This window comes from Muntiacus reevesi, chromosome 11, assembly GCF_963930625.1.
Source record: "Muntiacus reevesi chromosome 11, mMunRee1.1, whole genome shotgun sequence".
NCBI lineage: Eukaryota > Metazoa > Chordata > Mammalia > Artiodactyla > Cervidae > Muntiacus > Muntiacus reevesi.
Genome location: NC_089259.1, coordinates 71,471,006 through 71,496,962, shown reverse-complemented (window position 1 = coordinate 71,496,962; position 25,957 = coordinate 71,471,006). Strand labels below are relative to the sequence as shown.

Sequence of the window (25,957 nt, the reverse complement as noted above, 5' to 3'; positions counted from 1 at the left end):
GAAGAATTAGCTACTGCTATGAGTGACATGGATGAGTCTCACAATGAGGATGCTGAATGATGAGACTCCGGTTTGATCCTCGGGTCAGGAAGATCCCCTGGAGAAGGAAATGGCAATCCACTCTAGTATTCTTGCCTTGAGAATGCCATAGACAGAGGAGCCTGGTGGGTTACAGTCCATGTGGTTGCAAAGAGTCAGACACAACTGAGCGACTAACACTTTCACTTTCAGAAGCCTAAAAATAAACAAAACTAATCTGTGTTGGTCTTCGAGCATGGAAGTAACAGGCATGAAACATGAGGGAAAGTGCTGTGTTGTTTGAAAGGTTTGTCCCACATCTTTATGCAGGATTTGGCTACCTGGAGTATACGTCTAGCTGTCTGATCTTCTATGTTTTACCACATAAAAGTTATACCTCAATTAAAGAAAGAAATTGAAACAAAAAACATCAATAAATATCTAAATGATTTCCTCACTGAAATATGAATAGTAAAATAACCTTCAAGGCCAACTGAGCAAGCATGCATGTTGGTAATGAGTGTAAGTTGCACAAGTGAAGTAGTGAAGTAAAGTCGCTCAGTTGTGTCTGACTCTTTGCGACCCCATGGACTGTAGCCCACCAGGCTTCTCCCATGGGATTTTCCAGGCAAGAGTACTGGAGTGGGTTGCCATTTCCTTCTCCAGAGGATCTTCCCCACCCAGGGATAGAACCCGGGTCTCCCGCATTGTAGGCACAGCCACCAGGGAAGTCCAGTACATGATTAAGTGGATCAGTTAGTTTACTGCTCAGCTAAATATTGCAAATCTATTCTAAAATTCTGTCCTATGCTATTTATTTTATATTCAAAGCTGGCTGAAGACTGAAAGCATAAGGAATACTATACCAAAGTAAATGCTTTTAGAAATAAAAACGATGAAAACTCTGAACATTTTCTTCACTATTGGATCTATAAATTGCATCCATCTGACTACAATTCTTCTCGGGCATAGCAAGATGTCACAGTAAGCCAGAGAACTCCAACTATTCATGTTAGAAACAAAATATAACTATGACTACATTCAACCTGGCTTTTTATCTATTAGATATGAAAATGCTCCACCCCAGATATGTGTCTTATGTGGGGAAGTGTTTGCAACTGGAAGCCTTAAATCTTGTTATTTAGAAACTACATGTGCAAATATCTGAATAAACCATTATTATTATTTTTTTTAAAGCACAATATCCAAGATATCCAAAATAAGGCAGAGAAGAGCAGCTACTGGTTCACATTTGGTACTTTAATGTGTAACTAAATTTCAACCTGCATTTTAATGTATATTCAGTCATCAACTAATCTGTCAACAAAGTAAGCATCTTCTTAGATAATTTAAACAGCAGGGACAATTCAAGCATGGGCACATATTCGAAGAACACAGAAGTATCATCAAGAAACAAAGATCTTCAGACATAAAACTTGCATTTTATCTTTAATGACAGTTGAAATCTAAAACCTCTGCATTAAAAAACAGGTCCAACTATTGTAGTTGAAAAGACTAAATTGAGTCAACTACTCAGAAATACGCAAGTTATTTGAACTGTTATCTATGTTTATGTCAAATTATAGGATATTTCTTTTCAGCATCCCCTCATTTCAGCATTCTTGGCAAAAATGTTGGCAAATGGAAATTCATATGCTTCTGGTACACAGTTAAAGTTCAGTTACAAGTATTTTTTAAAAAGTTACCTCTGACTGAAGAACATTTAAAGATGCATCAAAGCTAGGTAGAGCTAAGACTTTTTAAGAAACTTTTAAATTATGAACAGAAGAGTGTTTTTCCCTGGGGTACTTTCCTACTGTTGTAGTAAGATCTTCAAATATTTATATCCAAGTCACTAAATATAAACAGCACCAAATAAAACTAAAAAACAGAAACACGCTGAATCTCTAGAAAGTTCAGGTTATCAGACCAGCAGAATGAGCTTTTCTTCTCTCAGCAATAAACAGCTCAGGGAATGAGTGCATCAATTAGGCACGGCAGGTTGCAACTGGTTGGTTCAACTGGGCGTAAGTTTTACTGGTGATGTCCATTAAAAAGGATTTTTCATTTGAACTGGGAGAAGTAACAGGTGACAGATGTCAGAGGCAAAACAAAACAAACGCACAGTGAAGAAAGGAACTGGAGACCCTCATTATTGGCAGAGATTATGGTGCCCAAGAGCAGTCAATGGAGAATGATGAGCTATGGGTATGCTGGCAGGGTTCAACCCAACAGCGAAGTAAAAGAAGTTAGAAATGGTTATAAGAGGTCACTGTGGGAACGAGGGAGAAAGGATGGTCAGCAAAAGTCTTCAAGAGTCTCTAAAGTAATCAAGTTTGAGATGAGAGGCTGTAACAACAGGTCTGGAACAGTACTGATTACAGGGGACAGGCAAGGTGAGAATTATTGCATGTGAGAAAGCTGGTCCCTTCATTTTCATTCCTGCTACAAAACTCCTTTAATTTCCAAAGCAACTCAAGCCTGAGCTATGCAAGTCTCCTAACTGGTCCTACCTCCAATTTCTTGCCCCGCTATTCTATCCTCTATGCCATGTCCACAACAGTTATCCTACAACCCTGCACACGGTCCTCGCCCCATCCCCGCAAATCGCTACCTTAGAAAAATAAATGGAGGCTCTACAACCACTGGGGCTTCCCCGGTGGCTCAGTGGTAAAGAACCTGCCTGCCAATGCAGGAGATGTGGGTTCAATCCCTGCATCGGGATGATCCCTTGTAGAAGGAAATGGCACCCCACTCCAGTTTGCTTGCCTGCGAAATCCCATGGACAGAGGAGCCTGGCGGGCTACAGTCCATGGGGTCGCAAAGAGTTGGATATGACTTAGCAACTAAAGAACAACAATTACAACCACTAGATAAAGGCTAACACTCAAGGTCAACCATGGCTTGGTCACTGGCTAAAATCGTGATGGAGTCCACCATGGGAAGAGAACTGGATGCATATTTAGGGTACCTACAAAAAGTCCCCACTGTGCTCCCTAAGACATGTCATGTGATCTCTCTCAGCCTCCGTTTCCCCCTCTTTTTTTTCCCTTAAAATTTGGCTGTGCCATGTGGCATGTGGGATCTTAGTTCCCTGACCAGGCATTGAGCCCGCACCCTCTGCACGGGAAGCTCAGAGTCCAACCACTGGATTGCCAAGCGAATTCCCCTCCTGTTCTTTATTTGTGAAACAAACATAACTGATCCTTAGGTATTACAGTATGGAAGAAGACGGTGATGACTTTACTAATAATAGCTCAGCATCCGTAGAGGGCTTAGTAGGTGCCAGACACTGTGCTAAGCAGTTTACATGAATTATCCATTGAAGTATTATGGATACTGTAAAATACTACAAAATGCTAATTATTCTTTTCTAAGTTCTCTCCAACCATCTGTTAGTAAGTCAGTTTTAGAATTTTAATTGTGGTGATATAGCTGTAAAAAAGTACAAAAATTGTTCCATAGTATCTTATTTCTTATCTCCAGCTCCCATTCCCTGGCAGGATGGTCTTCTACAATAAAGGCCATTAGCTCTTGTGGGAACAATGTGAGAACAACAGGATAGATACTAATATCAAATTAGTCTACTACTACTATCAAATTGCCTCTAACACCAAAAGCTGACCGTTTACCATCTTCTCCAAACAGAAGTATCTTTCCTTACTCGATTCATCTTCTTGCTTCAAACACTGCTGAGTCAAGTCACTAGATATGAACCACAGCTCTGACAAGATCGGACGTGCTCAGGGTGGTATGGCCGTAGGCTGAACCATGGCTCTGAAGTCTTACAGAACAATGTGGGATAATAAAAAAGAAAATGGAACAGAACTGAAGAGAAGGAGGAGAACCGAGGTCTCGTTTCTGTCTTAAAGCAGCGGTGCCACCTTTGAAGTTAGATCAGGGACCTCAGGAAAGCAAGGGCCAGGAATGTTTTTATGTAGCTGTTTCTCCAGTACTGGAATCAATTCTTGACACTTACAGTCTTACAAAACAGGATGACTTAATGAAGTGATGATCTGCAAATATGACAGCTTTCACATGGAGCCCCTAGTGAAAATGTCACAGAAACCATGCAAACACATCCATGGCTGCTATCGTTTTAGTCGCTCTGTCGTGTCCGACTCCTTGCAACCCCACGGACTGTAGCCCACCAGGCTCCTCTGTCCATGGGATTCTCCAGGCAAGAACACTGGAGTGGGTAGCCATTCCCTTCTCCAGGGGATCTTCCTGACCAGGGATCAAACCTGCGTCTCCTGCACTGGCAGGCAGATTCTTCACCACTGAGCCACCAGGAAAGCTATATCCATGGTCCCCAGGCTCAGAAAGCATTTTGGGTGTACTTTATCTAGAATGCTTTATTTTTCTTTATCCTTTATCGTGCTTTCCATTAGATGCCAAAATGCTTAAAACTGATTTGCAGCATAAAGGCTCTCCAGATATTTGGAAGAAAAATGGTCAAAATCCATAATGTAATGAACTAAAGGAACATTTATTTATAATTCAACAAATATTTACTAAATGCTTTCTTTGTACCAAGTGCTAGATATCAAAATTGAAGCAGACTACCACCAAATAAATACATGGAAGAAGCTTTTATTTTTAACACAGATTAGATGGTGTATGTCAACTACTTTTATAAACAATATACACTGTGGGCAGAGTACAGGGGAAGGGGCAGTAAGACTATTATTATTACAAGCAGGTGCAAAGCATATACACGAAGACTTAGATTTCTCTGCTGAAACTAAACTCTAATATGTTATAATCTAATAAAATTAAGTATGATCTTCAAAGTGTAGTCAGTCACATGTGGGTAAGAACAGTAAAATGACACAGGGCAGATAAAATGTGAAGGCAAAGGGTGAGTGCCTGCATCACTTTGCCACCTTTTAATAGCTAAAATACATTCATCCATTCACTTATCACTCATCCTAAATATTCTTTAAAGATTGTCACAGAGAAATCCAAAGGATCAGTAGTGCTCTTTTATCAAAATAATTTCTAAAATATCAACATGTTCATCTAAAAATGTTTTACTGTTTCAGATAACTATTGCTGTATAAAAAACTACCCCGAAACTAATGGCTTAATATAACCTTTTTACTGGATTTCGTGGTGGTCTGAGTCAGGAATCTGGGCCGAGTTTAGCTGGGTGATTCTTCTGCTCCATGTGGTACTGACTGGGCTCACTCGGTGATGCTCAGCTAGGGCTGGGCTGGGCGGACAGTCAATGCTGGCTGCACCCTAGGCCTGGCACATCGGTGGACAGAGTTGGACGGACAGCTCCCTCTCTCTCTCCACACAGTCTCAGGGCCTTTTCAGGGCAGCTGGACTTCTCACATGGCAGCTCAAGGCTCCAAAAGACCATGGTGGAAGGTGCATAGTCCTTATAGAGACTAGGCCCCAAACTTGCTTAGCATCACTTCCGCCATCTTTCTTGGTCAAAGTAGTTACGGGCCAGCCCAGATTAAGGGGGAGGGGAAATACATCCCACCTCTTTCTGGGAGTCGTGTCCAACAATCCACAGCCATCTTTAGTCTAGCATGTTTTGTAAAGAAGATGTCATTCTTTAAACTGAATTTCCAGGTCATGAGGATCTGCTGCCCCAAGTTAAGAAATATAACACAGAAGGATGGTGGCCAAGTCAAAGAAAGAGACTGTTTATACAGACTGGGTATTTCAAAAATACATGTAAAAAACCGGGCTGCAATTGTCATGATTCTAAAAACAGGGAACTTAAGGTAAGAGTCTAGAGGGACTATATAATTTACTGCCAAGAGACGCTTTTGAGATGGAAAGGGACACCGTAAACAAATGTGCCAAGGCAACAGGCATAAACCTGAACTGTCCCAGGTAAAAAGACATCAGGTCACCTTTGGAGAAAAGGGAACAGATGAAAGTGGTGGTACTCACTCAAAGGAAAATATTTATGGGATTGTTAGAAGCCAATCAGTATGGCCTACAAAAACTTTCAGTTCAGTTCGGTTCAGTCGCTCAGTAGTGTCCGACTCTTTGTGACTCCATGGACCGCGCCATGCCAGGCCTCCCTGTCCATCTCCCAGATGTCCAATTCCCAGAGCTTACTCAAACTCATGTCCATTGAGTCATCCAACCATCTCATCCTCTGTTGTCCCCTTCCCCTCCAAAAACTTTAGGATTTGTGATTTCGACAGCATGTGCTCATGGGAGCAACAGAACCACTCGCCTTCCCCAAATAGTCCTTCCTCCGTAAAATGTCCAACTGTTTCATTTAGTAAAACCAGATGATGTGTTCAGGATAGCCTGAGGAATAAATACCAAGAGTGGTCTTTTCAAATGTATGTAGCTCTGGGAGGCATCCTACCTGTCACCCAACAGTGTTTACGTCCTTCCCCTCTGAAGACAGCAGTATGCCAAACTGGTTAATGGCCATTTGAGAGCAAGAACAGGTGGAGTTTATGTAGGCATTACAGCTCTTTAATGTAAGGCCACTGAAAAAAGTTCTGTGTCATTAGTATTATGCGTAAACTGATACATCATCGAGATGTTATTTTCTCATCTCTAGCTCCTCTAAAATAAAACTTAAAAAATCACCTTAACTTTCTAGTTAGTGTCCATGTAGCATGCACTTGTGAGCACACCGAGCCCCTCATTATGCCAACAGGACTGATGGGCAAAGTTTGTTTGGCTCACAAAGCAGAAGAGAAAGCATTCTGAGTATACGTGGGTCGTCTGGGTGAGGAGGAGATTATATCTCAGTACGGTTTTGGAGGAAGAAATGGCAACCCACTCCAGTATTCTTGCCTGGTGCCGGGAAATCCCATGGACAGAGGATCCTGGCAGGCCACAGTTTATGGGGTCTCACCGAGTCGGACACGACTTAATTAGAGACTGAATGAAAATAGTTATATATATAGCATATTTGGAAACTTCAGTTTTACTAAATGCAAAGACCAAAAAACAAAAACAACCTGATATGACGATAAAGCTTATCCTTTGTTTCTCAATCTATATTAAACTATCCCTGATAACGAACTTTTATTTTTAAATGAACTTTTATCTTTAGCTTATCCCCCAGCGATCTTCCCTGGGTACTAGCTAACCGACTCTATTTTCTCTCAATTATCCATAAATCAGTTTGCTTTTTTAATGCTTTCTAAGATAACAATTCTGCTCAAACCATTCAACAACCAAATACAGACAGAAAGTTTTAAGATTTCATTTCCAGGGAGGATTAAGATGTACTAAATAAAGCAAATACACAATTGTTGATATTAGTCTTAGAGAGAAATTTTTGAGTCAGAATGCATCTTTAGAAAAGGTGAGAGAAATAGGTGAGGGGGAATAAGAGGCACAGACTTCTAGTTACAAAATGAATGATTCAGAAGTATGAAATATACAGTATACATCTGTACATGGGAATAGCATCAATAATAATGTAAAATCTTTGTATGATGACAGATGGTAACAGGACTTATCATGGTGATCATTTTGCAACATGTAGAAATATCGAATCACTGTGTTGTGCACCAGGAACCCACATAGCGTTGAAGGCCAATTATTTGTTGCAGGCTTCAAAAACAAAAAAACAAACTCACAGAAAAAGAGAATAGATTTGTGGTTACCAGAGGCAGGGGTGTATGGGGGTTGGGGGAGGAACTGGATGAAGGGGTCAAAATGCACAAATTTCCAGTTCTAAGTAAATAAGTTCTAAGGATATAATGTACAACATGATTAAATATAATTAACACTGCTGTATGTTACCAATGAAAGTTGTTAAGAGAGTAAATTCTAAGAGTCATCACAAGGAAAAAAAATCTTTTTTTCCTATTTCTTTAATGTTGCATCTGTATGAGATGATGAATGTTCACTAAACCTCCTGTGATAATCATCTCATGATGTACATGAGTCAAATCATTATGCTGTACACTTTAAACTTATATAGTGCTGTGGGTGAGTTACAGCTCAATAAAATAGGAGGGGGGAAAAATGTTGTACCCCCCAAAAGCTTCCTTAGAAAAGTGGTCTAGTAAAAGCAATGTCTTTGGTGGAATAATGCTTTAAAACTTAGAAATAAAATTGTTCCAAAAAAAAAAAATGTATTCTGTCTCTCTCTCCATATATAATAAACTCAACACTGTCAAACATATATTCATTTGTAGTACATGTTGACACACCAGATGGACGAAGATAGAATCTTGTACTTATTCTGCATAACGCCCAGGGCAATGTTATGCAAATAAAATGCTTTAAACCATAGTATTTGATGTTGACAGTGATGACTTTTATGCAAAGACAAGACTTCTAGAATCAATTTATTAAAAAGCTCTGTCAACATATTTCCCTCCATTGCTCCCCTCCTTCTTTCTCTCTCTCTATATATACATATATACAGATGTAGTTATATATATAACTAGCCATAAACACTATTAAAATTATTTCTACCTCATGCGCAGTTTTGGCTTTCACACAAAGTCTATTATCATCGTCAACTTTTTAAAAAAGAAATGTTATTTAACAAATACTTTCTATATATCTGATCATTTCCTGTGAAATATTTTTATATTTTACATATATGTACTAAAAAAAATGGAGAAGGAAATGGCAACCCACTCCAGTATTCCTGCCTGGAGAATTCCATGGACAGAGGAGCCTGGCAGGCTCCAAAGAGTCGGACACGACTGAGGGACAAACACACATTAAAAAAATAAAAAAGAATCAAAATTCTTTGTGAGCCCAAAATCATACTGTCACTATCTACAGGCAACAGAGTCTTGTGGAAGGCGAACACACAAAGCACTCAGGCCTGTAAGGTCTGTAACACACACTGGATGAGCACTTCAGACACGGAGGAGAAAGCAGCGGAAAAATGGAAATGCAATTCTAGATTGTGCCATGTGCTAAGCCGCTTCGGTCATGTCCGACTTTGCGACCCCATGGACTGTAGCCCATCAGGCTCCTCTGTCCATGGGATTCTCCAGGTAAGAATACTGGAGTGGGTTGCCACGCCCTTCTCCAGGGGATCTTCCTGACCCAGGGACTGAACCTGTGTCTCCTGTAGTTCCTGCATTGCAGGCATATTCTTTACCTCTGAGCCACCAGGGAAGCCCACGGAGGAGAAAGCAATGGAAAAAGCGAAATGCAATACTAGATAAGCTATATAATTTATCTACACATAGGAAGGCAACTGAGTCTAATGCCTGAGAAATCACGTGGCAGTACACTGATTTTATAAAGTTGGAAAATATTTGGCTCACATTTCTATTTCTGTGATCTTTGGTGAAACATTATTATTGATATTTTAGGGTTACTATGCAAAGAATTCTATAGGAAATCAGTCCTGAATATTCAATGGAAGGACTGATGCTAAAGCTGAAGCTCCAATACTTTGGCCACCTGATGTAAAGAACTGACTCAATGGAAAAGACCATGATGCTGGGAAAGATTGAAGGCGGGAGGAGAAGGGGACGACAGAGGATGAGATGGTTAGATGGCATCACTGACTCGATGGACATGAGTTTGAGCAACTCTGGGAGTTGGTGATGGACAGGGAAGCCTGAAGTGCTGCAGTCCATGGGGTCACAAAGAGTCAGACACAACTGAGCAACTGAACCAAGGCAAAGAAAATTTACATTCATTACCTCATCAATTATTATATTATACCTATATTCCAGATGAGGAGGTTGAGATGCAGAGAATGCTAACTTGCTCCTCATAACTAGTAAGTACTGAAGCTCAGCTTTAACCAGATTAACCATTATGGGTCTTCATAGGTAAAATCAGATCATTATGTACGATAAAATTAAAAACTGAATTAGAACTACAATAAATACAGTATATTTGTTATGTTCATTGGAAACCTAAGGACGCATGTATTTAGAATTAAGAACAAAATAAAAATTTCCACCCAAAATGTGAGAAAAACACTCTAAGGCTTCATTTGCAGAAAGATGTAAAGACATCTGGTAAGAAGAAAATATTAAGATGTACTGAATTATTAACAGGATGTAGGATTTCCACATTTGAATTATTAATTTTTAAGGGCTGCTCCAAGAAAAACATGAAAAACAACACTCCTAAGTGTTTTAAGTAAAGGTTTATAATGTTTCTCTGGGGTAATTTTACAAAGTAATTTTAAGATAGCTATAATTATGGTCATCTGCATCTCTTTTTACTGTCGTAAAGGCAGAGCTGAATCAATATCATCTTGGAGAGATGCAGCAAGCCTCTTATAAAGATCAGTCTCCCCAGCAACGTGTTGTGCTAATGAACACGCACTCCGGTTGGAATCCGACTGCAGCGTCCGTTCTCTGTTCTACACTGCACAGGGCAGGAGCTATCCCGCCTTATCAGGACGAACAAACCTACTTAAGAAACAAGTCCTCGTAATTGTAATCTGCCCAACAAACAGTAATAAATGCTTCCTCAAAAGATACACTTTCTGTATCTTTTTGATCCTTGACTAAATGGTTTCTTTTTCCCTAACAGAGGCTGCATTTACTAACTCAAGTTGGGAAATTTATTTCACTTTTACAGCATTTATACAGCATTGTTGGAAAATGGAAAGGTGGGAAGAGAAGATAAAAGTTGTTTTGAACTATGAAAGAGATAGTTCCATTTATTTTTCTTAGAGAAAAAATTTCCACAATAGCAGTTTTCAAATTGTTTGTGATGAGATCAATTTAGTGGATCAAGAGGAACACTTATAAACAATGAAGTAAGAAAAGAATCATACAGAAACTATAATAATAGCAACACAGCAAGTGTAACTATTGTTTCATGAAATTTTGGTTTCAGTTACATGTATTTATGTCTGTATGTGCACTATAAAATGTATATCTGAGTGCCATGATTTAATAAAATGTAAAAGCCCCTCATTGCTGACTAAATACAAAGAAGTAGATAGTTTTTAAAAAAATATTCTTTTTGACAGATAATAACAACAAAAAAAAAGACATTGATGAGAGAAAATGAAGGAAAATCTAAGATTGTTCTGTACTCAAGGCCTAGATGATTATTGTTAAAATGTCCGTATTACCCAAAGCAGTCTACAGATTCAATTCAATCTCTATCAAAACTCCAAAGGCCTTTTCCACATAAATATAATAAATAATTCTAAAATTGTATGGAATTACAGAAGGCCTCAAATAGCCAAAGGAATCTTGAGAAAGAAGAACCAAGCAGGGGCCATCACACTTCCTGATTCCAAACTATATTACAAAGCTATGGAAATCAAAACAGTATGGTACCAACATAAAAACAGACATATATTAATATATCAATGGGACAGACTAAAGAATGCCCATACATATACGATCAACTACTCCACAGCAAAGCAGCCAAGCATATACAATGGGGAACGAGTAGTTTCTTCCAGAACTGGTGCTGGGAAAATTGGACAGCTGCATGCAGAAAAATGGAACTGGAATATTATCTCGCACCAGAAACAAAAACCAACTCAAAACGGATTTAAAGATTTAAACACAAAATCTAAAACCATAAATACTCCTAGAAGAAAACACAGGGTGGTAAGCTGCTTGACACTGGTCTTGGTAATAAGTTTTTGGATTTGACATAAAAAGCAAAGGCAACAAAACAAATAAAAAAAGAGCTAAAAAGCTTCTGCACAGCAAATGAAACCATCAACCCAATGAAAAGGCAATCTATAGAGAGGAAGAAAACATTTACAAATCACACACTTTATAAGGGGTTAATACCTAAAATATAAAGGGGACTCATACAACTCAATAGAAAAAAAAATCCAATTAAAAAATGTGAAGAGGATCTGAACAGACATTTTTCTGAAGGAGACATACAGATGAGCAACAAGTACACATAAAGGTGCTCAACACTGCTAGTCAGGGAAGGACATCTCAAAGTCACAATGAGATCATCACCTGTTAGAGTGACTGTCACCCAGAACACAAAGAACAAGTGTTGAGAATGTGGAGAAGACAAAAACCCTGTGCACCGTGGGCAGGGATGTAAATTGGCACAGCCACCATGGAGAACAGTATGGAAGATCCTCAAAACATTAAAAATAGAACTATCATATGATCTAGAGATGCCACATTTGGATATTTACATCTGAAGAAAACAAAATCACTATTTCAAAGAGATACATGTGCCCTCAAATTCACTGCCACATTATTTACAAGAGCCAAGACATGGGAGCAACCTAAGTATCCACCGAGGGACAGGCTGATAAAGAAAATGTGGTATATACGCAAAACAGAGAATTACTAAACCATAAGAAAATAAAAAAACAAAAGGAAATCCTGCAATTTGAGACAATATGGGATAGAACTTAGGGGTATCCTGTGAAGTGAAATAAGTCAGACAGAAAAAGACAGATACTGTATAATTTCACTTATATAGAGAATCTTAAGAGAAACAAATAAACCACAAAACTGAACTCAAAGATACAGAGAACAGATGGAGGGTGGTAAACGGGTGAAGGTGGTTAAAAAAAAAAAAGGTATACGCTACCAGTTATAAAATAACTAATAAGTAAGTCCTGGGGAGGTAAGGTACAGCATGGTAACAATACTGTATTGGGTATTTGAAAGTTGTTAAGAGAGTAAACCATGAAAGCTATCAGCACACACACACACAAGTTCTAACTAGGTGTGGTGACAGATGTTAACTAAACATACTGTGGTGATCATTTTGCAGTATATATGTATATCAAATCATTACATTTTATGAGAAATAACTTCTAAATATTTTAAGTTAAAGCTTTACAATGTTTTTGTCCTGGGTAATTTTATTGAGTGAAAAAACCCTACAATTATCACAACGTATACATCAATTGTCTCAATAAGAATAAACTGTAAAAACCCACAAAATAATTAATCAGCATACTTCCCCATAAAATACCAATCTGACTTGTTTTCAAAACAAAAATAAATCCAACAATCTATCCAATGTGGCCAGTGAATACATTTCAGCATTTTGATTTAAAGAATGTGTAATTTACAAGTATACTTTATTCACATGCTGCAATCTGTTTTAAATAGCTTATTCAGATAGAGTTCAGCAATGTGTGATAAGTTCATTTCCAACATTAAGTAATGAAATACATCAAACTGCAAAGAATTCCAATGCTGTTCTGTTACTGGACCTTCCAAACCATATCTTCAATATAACACGCTGCTGACATTTGATTCAGATAACCAATAACCTTATTCTGACTCACATGCTGGAAAAAAAGAATCTTATTTCATAGCGGTGACCTTTAATTTAAACTGAAATTTATTAAAAATCAGGCTAATATAGGTGTCTGTTTTTTATTAGAGTTTTCCTACAAGAATAAAAGGTGAAGTAGTTGAAATATTAGGTCAGATGTTTCCAAAGAGGTTTCAATCTTTTCTAAGTATAATTTAAACAGTATTTAGTACTGTGTGTGTGTGTGTGTGTGTGTGTGTGTGTGTGTGTGTGTGTGAGTTGCTCAGTCATATCTGACTCTTTGCACCCCATGGACTGCAGCCCACCAGGCTCCTCTGTCCATGGAATTCTCTAGGCAAGAATATTGGAGTGGGTTGCCATGCCCTTCTCCAGGGGATCTTCCCAACCCAGGGATGGAACCCAGGTGTCCCACACTGCAGGTGAATTCTTTACCATCTGAGCCAGCAGGGAAGCCCATTCAGTAGTATACACCATGTCAAAATCTTAGAAGGTTTAATCTTTAAGGTTATCAAAATAAATTAAAACATATACTTTGATAACCTTAAAGATTAAACCTTCTAAGATTTTGACATGGTGTATAACCTTAAATCTTATCAATATATTTTACTTATATACTTTACTGAAATGCAGATGTCTAAAATCACAGCATTGTCATTATTGATATCATTGAAAAAAGTGTGTTTAAGAAATTTTTCTCTCAGACTGAGAATGATTTTTAATTAAATGAATCACAGCGGTCAAAAGGCTTCCCTGATAGCTCAGTTGGTAAAGGATCGGCCTACAATGCAGGAGACCCTGGTTTAATTCCTGGGTCGGGAAGATCCGCTGGAGAAGGGATGGGCTACCCGCTCCAGTCTTCTTGGGCTTCCCTTATGGCTCAGTGGTAAAAAGTCCGCCTGCAATGCACAAGACCTGGGTTTGGTCCGTGGGTTGGGAAGATCCCCTGGAGAAGGGAAAGGCTACCCACTCTAATATTCTGGCCTGGAGAATTACATGGACTGTACAGGCCATGGGGTCGCAAAGAGTCGGACGCAACTGACTGAGTTTCACTTTCACAACTGTCCAAGTTACAAATAAAAAGGCAAATATATACATGGTATATTTCTGCACACCATTAATATTTCATAATATATTTCCTACAGAAATACACTCTCTTCATTTTTATTTCTGCAATTATTCTGTCTCCAACAGTTTTATCTTGGGTTAAAGTCTACTCATATTGAAACTCAAATATTTCTCCCTGCAAATACATAGTACATAGAATTCCTTTTATATTATAGACCAGAAAAACATAAGTACATGAGGAAACAGTAGGTAAGAACAGATGGAGAGAAAGGGGGGAAGTCCAAACAGAGCCAGAGGAAACTCTAGAATGGGACCCTCACTTCTTTCCCCAGGGGTTCAGGTTCTAAAGACGATGGCTAAGAGAGAAACCATATAAAGTAAAAATTATCCTTGGAAAAAACTTCCTTAAGTGTGGTATACCTAGTATTATATAAAGATCACTGCTTAGAAATATATAGAAATATCTAATGTATATACCTTAATGTGCCATATATAATTTCTGAAAAGATGGCATACAATTAGACCACTCAAGTGTAGTGTTATTGGAAAACTTAAAAAGATTCCAACTGTGTTAGCTTTTCCTGTTGGTTTTATCATCCAGACATATTTTATTAGTTCCTACTCCTTAATGTTTATCAATTATTGACTTTTTCCCAAAGAAGAGATAGAAGGTCAGTGTCCTCTACCTGCCTGAATACTTCTCATTTCAGTGGCTGGTCAAATTGCCTTTTGAATCATCCATTTGTTCCATTTGCCAGAGGATTTATCCATTTGGGGAGGGCTTATATCTTTTGTCTGTGTACAGTGGCATGGCTAGCTGGCTAAATTCTTTTTGCCCTCCCTACCTTTAAAAAGAAACTGTAATGATTCCCCTGATTAGAGATTTTATTGATATAATGATTACAAAACCTTAACTAGATTAAGATTTGTAGGTCACAAGCTGCTGATTCTTTAAGATTCATAGCAAACTACTTTTTCCCTTATCGTGCTAACTACACAGAGGTATTCCCAGAAAGCTGAGCTGGAGGGACATCATCTACAAAGTGAACTAAAAAAATTCTAATCCTGGGATGGTAAAAAGAACCTGACTGTACTGTAATTTACTCTAATTTTACATTGCAGCGAAACCAAGTTCCCCTTTCAGGGGAAAAAAAAAAATCTGGGCTGTAAAAAGATGACTCATAGCTATTAGGCTCTGTACCTTGGAGGAGCTCTCAATTACAATTTTGGTTTTCAGGGGGATCAAACGGGGCAAGGTAGTGTTTGGGGAAGAAGGAGTTGGTGGCAGATTCCAGAAATCATTTATCGGGACAAACAGCACTGGATGTATTTCCTGGTTTTAGCTCTGTGCGCCAAATTACTGCGGGTCAAGATCTATGCGTTAGCAATTGGCAATCCATCTCTACCTTAGAGCAGGCTTTTTGGCAACTTGCTGTGAAAAGAAAAAGTGCAAACAACCAGCTGGTCACTTAAAAGTGATCACTCAAATGATAGAGAAATATAAATACGGTTAAAAAAACATAAAAAAGTCACTCACTCACTTGGGTAGTAAACATTAACCACCCCTTTCCCCAATCTTCTTCCCAGTCTTAAAACATGCCATTTCTCCTAACCTAAAAAAGTCTCCTCTAGGTATCTTGCAATTCTCAAGTTCTATCCTTGGTCATATACATTTCTATTTTCTATTATCGGCCATCCACTTCTGTCTCTCTATACTCTATCCAGAAGGTTTCATCTGCTCTCCAAATCTGAATTATGAAGATGATCTCGAGTCTCTGTATTCATACATAAACTGACTTTTCAGGCTTTATTCCAATATCCTAATTGCTTATTAGATGCATTTATCTGGATGATCACCATCTCCAAAGGTGAAAACATCTCCCCCAGCTATTCCTCCCTAGGCCTATTGGCTCATGTTCAGAATGTCAAGGTTACTTTTGACCTTTCCCTCGTCTCTCCCACTAAGTTTGATTAATTCGTTCTTCACATCGTTTGCATCCATTCTTTCCTTTCTGTTCTGATAGACACCATGCTCACTCAGAATCTTTATATGAGATTCTGACAGTATCTCACAACTCTTCCTTCTGATTCTGGTCTATTATCACTAAGCCATCTATCATACCATCACCATATCACCATTTCAGCAACAATCCTGATCGTGCTCCTTGACTACAAGATCAAGTCCGAAAGTCTTTAACCTTCTGTAATTCAGCTTTGCATATTAATATTTAGCCTTACCTCCTCTCACACTTTATATAAATTCCTGGTTTAGCTAATCTGGTCTATTTAACAGTCAACAAAGAGGAACTAAAAAGCCTCTTGATGAAGGTGAAATAGGAGAGTGAAAAAGCTGTCATAAAACTCAACATTCAAAAAACCAAGATCATGGCATCTGGTCCCAGCACTTCATGGCAAATAGATGGGGGAAAATGGAAACAGAGACAGACTTTATTTTCTTGGGCTCCAAAATCACTGTGGACTGTGACTATAGCCATAAAATTAAAACATGCTTGTTCCTTGGAAGGAAAGTTATGACACGCCTAGACAGCGTATTAAAAAGCAGAGAGATTACTTTATCAACAAAGGTCCATCTTTATCAACAAAGGTCCATCTAGTCAAAGCTATGGTTTTTCCAGTAGACATGGATGAGTGTGAGAGCTGGACAATAAAGAAGGCTGAGTACCTAAAAATTGGTGCTTTTGAACTGTGGTGCTGGAGAACTCTTGAGAGTCCCTTGGACTGCAAGGACATCAAACCAGCCAATCCTAAAGGAAATCAGTCCTGAATATTCATTGGAAGGACTGATGCTGAAGCTGAAGCTCCAATACTTTGGCCATCTGATGCAAAGAGTTGACTCACTGGAAAAGACCCTGATGCTGGGGAAGAATGAAGGCAGAAGGGGATGACAGAAGATGGGATGGTTGTATGGCATTGCCAATTCAATGGACATGAGTTTGAGCAAACCATGGGAAGATGTTGAAGGACAGGGAAGCCTGGAGTGCTGCAGCTCATGGGGTCGCAAAAAGTGGGACATGACTGAGCACCTGAACAAAACATCCGCTGAGCATTTCCCATGCCAAGTTCTCCATCTGGATGACATCATGTTCCTAATTCTTTAAGGTTCTTATTAAACTACCTCTTCTCTGGTTGCCCTACGTAGATAGAAGTATTCTCCTAGAATGTTAAGAGTTGAAGGGAGACTGTCTACTCCAGCTACAAAATGGGCTTTAAAGAATCACCTCCTCTATCTGTAAAATTAAAATGCTTGGGGAAACTGAGGCCACTAAAGCAATTCTTATTTGAAGACTGATTTTTTCAACATATTTTTCTTGATTGTTTCCTAAGTGCCAGGGGCTGCACTAGCCACATGGGATTAGAGTTTAATAAGAAAGACTGATTGTACTTAAGTATTACCCAAATATTTAAACTTTGATGAGCACTACCACAAGAGGGGAAGCACAGGGTGCCACTGATGTCTGAAACACGCGTGGTTGAGGGAAGGGGCGGGGCATGAAGTCAGTATAGTGTGGGAAGATGGGAAGGAGTAAATTCAATTTGGGGAAGATGAGGAAGGCTTCCCTGAGGAGGAAATCTATTATGTGTGTGTTAGTCACTCAATCAAGTCTGACTCTTTGCTACCCCATGGACTGTAGTCTGCCAGGTTCCTCTATCTTTGGAATTCTCCTGGCAAGAATATTGGAGTGGGTAGCCATTTCCTCCTCCAGGGGGTCTTCCTGACCCAGGGATCGAACCCGGGTCTCCTGCACTGCAGGCAGACTCTTGTACTGTCTGAGCTACCAGGAGATGCAGGTTTGATCCCTGGGTCAGGAAGATCCCCTGGAGGAGGAAATGGCAACCCACTCCAGTATTTTTGCCTGGGAAATCCCATGGACAGTGGAGCCTGGAGGGCTACAGTCCATAGGGTTGCAAAGTGTCGGATATGACTCAGTGACTAAAAAACTATAGCAACCAAGAGGAGGATTTAACTCGGCAAAAGGCAGGTGATTTCTACATGTAGAAGGAATGCCCAGAAGATAGGCAATTTCGAGGAACTAAAAGGAACTAAAAGGAGGTCTGGGTGCTCGAATGCAAGGGGCGAGGAAGGTTGCCAGAGGGGAAGCTGGAAAGGCCGGGATGGACAAGAGCATGCTGAGCCTGGTCATGGTGAGGATTTCTGGGCTTTATCCTACGACAGGCCATCAACAGCATGTTCCAAAATACTTCAAGTCAGGACCACAGCTTACCCTGGGGAGAATGGGACAAGCAACCAGGACACTAGAAAGAATTTGAGTTTTATTTCAACTGAAATACATTCTATATCCCTGTCACTCTTCCCTATGCATTTGATCTCATTCAAAGTCAATTTCAATGAAAGCAAAGCATGGGAATTTATAAAAACCACCATTTAGTTGGCCTGCTAGGCTTGGATAGGAACTTGCGCACCTACTTTCCAAATACTCTGTGATTTTCCAAAGTTGCTTTATACCACTTTGCTTTTACAAAAGACCTCTGTTAATACCTGGTTTTGATAACCAAAAGAAATCAGATGAATTTTGCTTTTAAACGTGAAAAATGAAAATGGCGTTCAGCATTTGGTTTGCTGTGAGCAGATGAGAAGTAGCACTACCCCACTGGGGAGAGAGGCACCCCCAGCTCCCTCCCCAGGAACCACGCTCAGCATCTCAGCATCAAGCTGCCACGGCTTTGAACTGTGTCTATGCGCATCTCAGCTTTACCTAGATTTTTTTTGTGTGTATCTGTAAGCGTGATATGTCCTAAGGTAACCGCTTATTTGCTTTATGCCATTGTGGCTTAGGAAAGGTTCCATAGGAATACTCTCCTTTCAGATGGGGCGTGGGAAATCTGTGTATGGATATCCATGAACCTATGAACCTATGACTACTTTGTTTCCAGTAGTCATGTATGGATGTGAGAGTTGGACTATAAAGAAAGCTGAGCACAGAAGAATTGATGCTTTTGGGTGTTGGAGAAGACTCTTGAGAGTCCCTTGGACTGCAAGGAGATCCAGCCAGTCCATCCTAAAGGAAATCAGTCCTGAATATTCATTGCAAGGACTGATGCTGAAGCTGAAACTCCAATACTTTGGCTACCTGATGCGAAGAACTGACTCATTGGAAAAGGCCCTGATGCTGGGAAAGCTTGAAGGCAGGAGGAGGAGACGACAGAGGATGAGATAGTTGGATGGCATCACCGATGCAATGGATATGAGTTTGAGTAGGCTCCAGGAGGTGGTGATGAATGGGGAAGCCTGGTGTGCTGCAGTCCATGGGGTTGCAAAGAGTTGGACACAACTGAGCGACTAAACTGAACTGACTGATAGACACTTAAGGGAGTGGGGGCCTGTTTTATGTTTTCTAGAAGCAACACTCCATGCAAGAACAATCCAGCGACATGCTCCATTTCACTGTTGCCCATGCATGGATGCTACAGTAAAAGTTACATGTTCATTCTGTGGCCTTTCCCGCAAGATCCTTAATAAGCGAATATATCTTAAAAGAATACCAACAAAATTTTTCCAAGGATTGTTTTCATCATGATTGCTTTTTTTAGTATCATCTTGGGCTTCCCTGGTGGCTCAGATGGTAAAGAATCTGTCTGCAATGGCAGGATACCTGGGTTCAATCCCTGGGTCAGGTTGATTCCCCTGGAGAAGGGAACGGCTCCCCACTCCAATATTCTTGTCTGGGAGATCCCATGGACACAGGAGCCTGGGGGGCTATAATCTATGGGCACGCAGAGTCAGACATGACTGCGTGACTAACACTTCACTAGTCTACACTAGGTAATGAATTTCAAAATGCAGCCACAGATTTATTTCCTCTAAAATAACATTTAAGCAGACAAGGAGACAAAGTTAAGTAACAGCTGCCATTTTTATGTTCAAGGTATTGCGCCGGGCACCTTAAAACCTATCACCTCATTTAATATGACAAAGACTCTGAGAGGTGCACGTCCGTGTGTGTCAGTCGCTCAGTCGTGTCCAACTCTTTGCGACCCCATGGACTGTAGCCCACCAGGCTCCTCTGTGCATGGGATTCTCCAGGCAGAAATACTGGAGTGGGTTGCCATTTCCTTCTCCAGGGGATCTTCCTGACCTAGGGATCGAACCTGGGTCTCCAGCACTGCAGGCAGATTCTTTGAGAGGTGCATGCCATACTCTTAATTCACAACATGGAAGCTGGGGCTTAAAGAAGCCAGCATTTCCCCAAAATATTTACACCTTAGACCTGCACTGTCCCATATGTTAGCCTTGGAGCCACGTGTGGCTGCCGAGCAACTGAAATACAGCTATAATACTCTATAAATACTGAGATGTGCAGTAAGTATAAACAGAACCCCAAGTTTTGAAAATTTAGTATGCAAAAGAAAATGATGAAAATACCTCAATTTTTGAATACTGATTACATGTTGACGTAACAGTATTTTAGAGTGGGTTAAATAAACTATATTATTAAAATTAATTTTACCTGCTTCACATTAAAAAAAAATTCAGCTATTAGATATTTCAAAACTACACATGTGGCCCACAATTATATTTGAATTGAATAGTACTGCCGTAGACCAAAGGCTGCATAATTGAATTTGTCAGTAAATGCCAAGTTCAAAGGCAGCCTGGTGCAGAGGAAGAGAAGAGTACATGGATTCATGCAGGTTTGGTTTAAATATCCTCTCCACCAGTGACTAGTTTTTGGCAAAAAATATCAACCCTCTCTACATTTCACTTATGTCATCAGCATTATGGTGATATTAAACATCCTTAAACAACTGTTGTGTGTAATATGTAAAGCAGCTAACTGGCAGAGGGGAAAGAACAACTACAAATACTTCCTACAGCAACTGCTTAAAAACTGATCCTCAAAAAGAATAAAAAATGCACTTATTTGAAAATCACATTTTATTGTTTAAGTGGGAAAAGTTAAAGAATCAATACACTGAATGCCTGCTTTAGCATAATATGTACTGTATTATAACATACATAAAATACACAATCCTTCCTTTCAATATTGTTTAAAATATGCTATAGGCTGGGAGGCCAGATAATGAGGTTAGGGTGAGGTAAAAAAAATATCAGGACACAGATGGGCCCAAGTGGTTCTTACGGACAATTATCTTGAGCTTATGAACTCCATGTCAGCTGATTTTTTCAATCTTTTACATCAGGAACTGAGACGAGTGAGTACAATGACATCAGGGCAAGTAGAGTTTTATGTTTTTTCTTCCTGGGTCATACTGCAAACAAATAAATTGTTCCAGTACACTAAGTTCAGACTAACTCATTATTGGTGATCTCAAATATACCAAAAGAAACTACAAAATAATGTGAACTATACTATCCAATGACATTTTGCCCTATTCTGTCCCCTAGGCTCCTGTCAAGAAGTTTGCACTGGGCATGTGATTTTATCGATGTATGTATTATCTGTATATATGTAAATACAAAGAGTGGAGCAGTTGGGTCATTTACTTTAATGTGATATATGTAAGATTGACATGTGGCAATGTGTTTGATTGCCCTGTTCTATAGGGATTTTTTGTTGTGGTGGTTGTTGTTGTTAATAGTAAGGGGGAAGTGCTAAAGATTTGAGTCACTTAAATGTAGCCTCTTAATATCACATACTTTAACACCAAAAGTATTTCTATGTTAACTATAGCAATTAACTTTAAGAAAATGATACTGAAGAGAAAAAAAAGCTATCAGATTTACAGATCTTAGAACATCATCAGAGACCGTAAAAATATTCACTTTATTCTAGTTTGAAATTTAATGGAAGAAGTAATATACATAACTTTATTTTACCTATTAAAGTGCATATTCAATGAGTTAAGGAGGAGGGGCTTCAGGAGAGGGCTTCCCCTTTGATCTTATATGTGGCATCAAAAATCTACTTCTTGTAATGAATTTTTGAACAACCCCTGAGGGCACATGACTTGGTATTTGCTCTTTCAAAATGAGTTGATTCAACTTGGCTAAAAATGAGATTACGTCTACAGTACACTTACAACTAGCTTTCAGCCAATGTCTATTAATTTAAGGTTATAGGTAGAATCGGGTAAGAAAAACAAAATTACGCTAGATCAAAATTATTAGCAATTATTAATAAGAAGAATAAAACAAAACAGTAACGTGCACTTAAACAGTAATTAGAAAAATCTGCTAAAACTAGGAACTGAGACATTGCATTTCTGATTCTTGAAATTATAGGAAAAAATATAATCAGTTTAAGAGAATACAAATATCATAAGCCATTTAAGCTACCAGCCATATTTTCAAAATGCACACTTTAGAGAAAAAGAGTTCCTATTAGGAAAGTGCTTATTTGCATTAACTTTACATTAGCTAATATTTGAGTCACACCTTTGAAGAAACTTGCTTTATTTCCAGGAATGCCTCCCCCTCCCCCGTTTCTTTCTGTTTTTGAGATGAATAAGGCAGCTAGACTAAAAAAAGGGGGGAAAAGTTGTTACATTCTTTAATGTGAATGGTATATTTATGCCTCTGTATACTAATATACTTTCTCGATCCCACTGGGCCAAGTCTTCAAATCTGTCTTTCAAGTTTCATCTTAATTGCACAGTTCATTTTTGTTAAAACGCCTTGGCACCCTTCAGTCTTCTATGAAATGAGAAAGGTCTTTTTCCTTCGGACTTGACATGTTTACCACGTATGTGTGGGCAATTTTTGCTGTCAACTAACTGCAAAGGTCTTTTTGTTGTTGAATCTGAAAATGTCTCCACTATACTTGCACAGCTGCTCTTCCCAGCAGAAACCAACCCGTCCCTCTCCCCTCTGCGAGATTTAAACTTTCTTTGCTTTGGGGGTTCTGCACAAGCACTACTAGTAACATTCAAGAGACAAAGAGCTGGGCTTGTGGCATGCCAAATTTGAGTTGTGAAACAAAGCACTCAAATTTGAGATTCAAGAGGATGAGGATGATGCTGGTAAAAAAAAAATATATGATAAAGCGTTATGATCCTAGAGCCGTCTCCCAAGACAGTTCCTCCAGCCCACGGCCACCCCAGAGCACGCGGGAGGGAGTTCTGATCCCCGAAGAGGGGGGCTGCCGGCCCCCCCACCGGGGAAGCCCCTGCCCGCGGCCCCGGCCCTCTCACCGCTTTACTCGGATGATCTGGTCCCGCATGGGCTTGATGTCCTGGAAGCTCTGCTGGTTGACGAGGCTGTAGACGAGGATGAAGCCCTGGCCGTTCTTGATGTACAGGTCCCGCATGGACGCGAACTGCTCGGTGCCCGCCGTGTCCAGGATCTCCAGGACCGACGGCGACGAGTCCACCTCGATCTCCTTGCGGTAGAAGTCCTCGATGGTGGGGTCGTATTTCTCGATGAAGGTGCCGGTTACGAACTGCACAGTCAGGGCGGATTTGCCGACCCCGCCCGAGCCCAGCACCACCACTTTGTACTCGCGCATCGTCCCTCCGCGGCCGCCGCCGCCGCCTCCGCCCGCGACATAGACCTACGCCCGCCTCGCTGCGCGCCCGGACCCTGCGCCGGCGGCCGGCCCCGCCGCCTCCCGCGGCCGCCCCCACCTCACGGCCGCCGCGGCCCCCCGGGCGCCGGCGGAGGCAAGTGCAACCCTGGGCATAGGGGCCGAGCCGGGTGGCAAGGCGGCCCCGCGGGCGGCAGCAGGCACTGAAGGCGAGCGGGGAGCGGGAGCTAAGGAGACGCCCGAGCCGCCGAACCGCGGGCCCGCAGTGCCGCCCGCCCGGCCGCCCCGCCCCGCCCCTCGCGCCTCCACGCCCAGCTCCCCGCCCGCCGCCGCCGCCGCCGCCGCCGCTGCTCTTCCCGGCGGCGGAGCGCGCGCCCGAGCCCGAGCCCGAGCCGCAGCGCTGCCGGGGGGGCGGGGCCCGGCGGTCCGGGGGGCGGGGCCGGCGGCGAAAAGCCCCGCCCCTGCGCCCACGTCGCCTAGGCGACCGGCCGCGCGCGCGCTCCCGGGAGGCTTAGATAAACAACCACCTGGGCCACCCGACAACACCCCACCCCGTCGAACCCAGCGGGTAGGGGGCGTACTGAGCATGCGCAGTTCTCCACCCGGCGATGGGAGGTTTCTACCTGAACAGGCCACGTTCAAGACTTTGGCGGAGACAGGCTGTTGGAGGGGCCAGAGCAGGCTCCGAGATTTAACCTTAGGCGGGAGTGAGAAGAGAGACACCGGCAGGGCCCAAACGGCGACCCTGGCACGAGGGCCTGGCTGGACACCACCCGGTCCGTCAGCATTCCTGAGGGACTTGTTTTTATAAAGATAAGGAGAAGGCTCTTTGTTTTAGGGAGGAGCAGGCACACCACGAAAGGAAGCTTTTATTTTACGCCTTAGGACACTCAGGGAGACGCGAGAGGCCCCAGGGAGCTCACTGCCCGAGGCAGTGAGGCCGCGGTAGTCGGGGCCCACGCCCGGTGACATCGCCGGGGGTCCCGCCCTCCTTCCCCAGCCCCGCCCATTTCTTGGCTTGAGAGAGAGTCGAGCTCTTCCCACGCCCTGTCACCACGGGCGCTTGGAAAACCGGGAGAGCGGAGCCCTAAGCACAGCCCCAAACCCCGGGGACACCTCATAGCAACAGCCAGCCGGGACAACCTAGTAGGAAGCTAGGGGGCCCACCTCAGCCAACCAGCCCACCTCTGTGGACCCCGTGGTGCCACTCTCGGCCAATGGAGAGCCGCCTTATACCACGTTGCCACCATCAGCCAGTGGGGGGAAAAGTCCAGTTGCAGGCTCCGCCTTCCCATCGCCAACTGCGTGGCCAGGATGGGCCTTTGCGCCTGAGCGTGCTCTGCCAGCCAATGGTAGGTGAGCTCACGCATGACGGAGACTTGCTCTGAGCCAATCAGAAATCGCGATTCTCTTGCCAACCCAGACGGTAGTATGGAGACCCGGGCGAGTTGGTGGGGCTTGGGTGGGGTCATTGATTGAGGTGGCGGTCGCAGCACCCTACTCTGGCGAAGGATAGAGATGAACTGTAGGCGAGAGTGATGAATTTCGCTTTAATGTTGTCTCCGTGGCATTCTGCCTAAATGATGCACACAGAAATAGTGCTGAGGGATGTGGGCTAAATCGTGGGGTGAATCGAGATAACAGTATCTTGTATTTAGGATGAGAAAATTTCTGATCGTTAGGGAGACATACAGCAGCGGTTGCATGGGTTCTCCAGGCGTGCCTCCTAAAATGTTTTTAGCAACTCACTTTTGCTACTTACTCTTCTCTTAATTACACATTTTCTCCCATCCATAAAGTCAAATTTAGGAGAACTTATGTCGCTAAATATTCCTGGATTGTATTTTGCAATAACTGCTTATTGGGTTTACCGTTCTTAAACTATGTCCTTCTCTAACCAGTCTACACCCATCCATTACTAGTACATGTTTCTTGGGAATTACAAATTTGTATATTTTTAGGGTTTGATCTGGGGCTTCCAGTAGTAAAGAATCCCTTAGCAATACAGGCGACACGATTCACACAGGAGACTGAGTTCAATCCCTGGGTCGGGAAGATCCCCTGAATAAGGAAACGGCAACCACTCCAGTATTCTTGCTTGAAAAATCTCATGGACAAAGGAGCCTGATGAGCTATAGGCCATGGGATTGCAAAAGGAGTCAGACACAGCTTAGCGACTAAACAACAACCACAACCTGGTTTGATCATTGCATGCTTCTTCACCCTTTCTGGTCCCCACAATG

At 41.5% G+C, this 25,957-nt stretch overlaps 1 protein-coding gene across 1 annotated transcript in view; it reads right to left on the bottom strand.

The window, feature by feature from the left end:
- The window catches only part of RAP2A (RAP2A, member of RAS oncogene family), a 41,312-nt gene extending 17,347 nt beyond the window's left edge, over positions 1-23,965 (bottom strand). The window contains exon 1 of the mRNA XM_065902201.1: positions 23,383-23,965. Coding sequence (XP_065758273.1) covers positions 23,383-23,696 — 314 coding nt within the window. The 5' untranslated portion in view covers positions 23,697-23,965. The remainder of the gene's footprint in view (positions 1-23,382) is intronic.
- Positions 23,966-25,957: the final 1,992 nt, after the last annotated feature.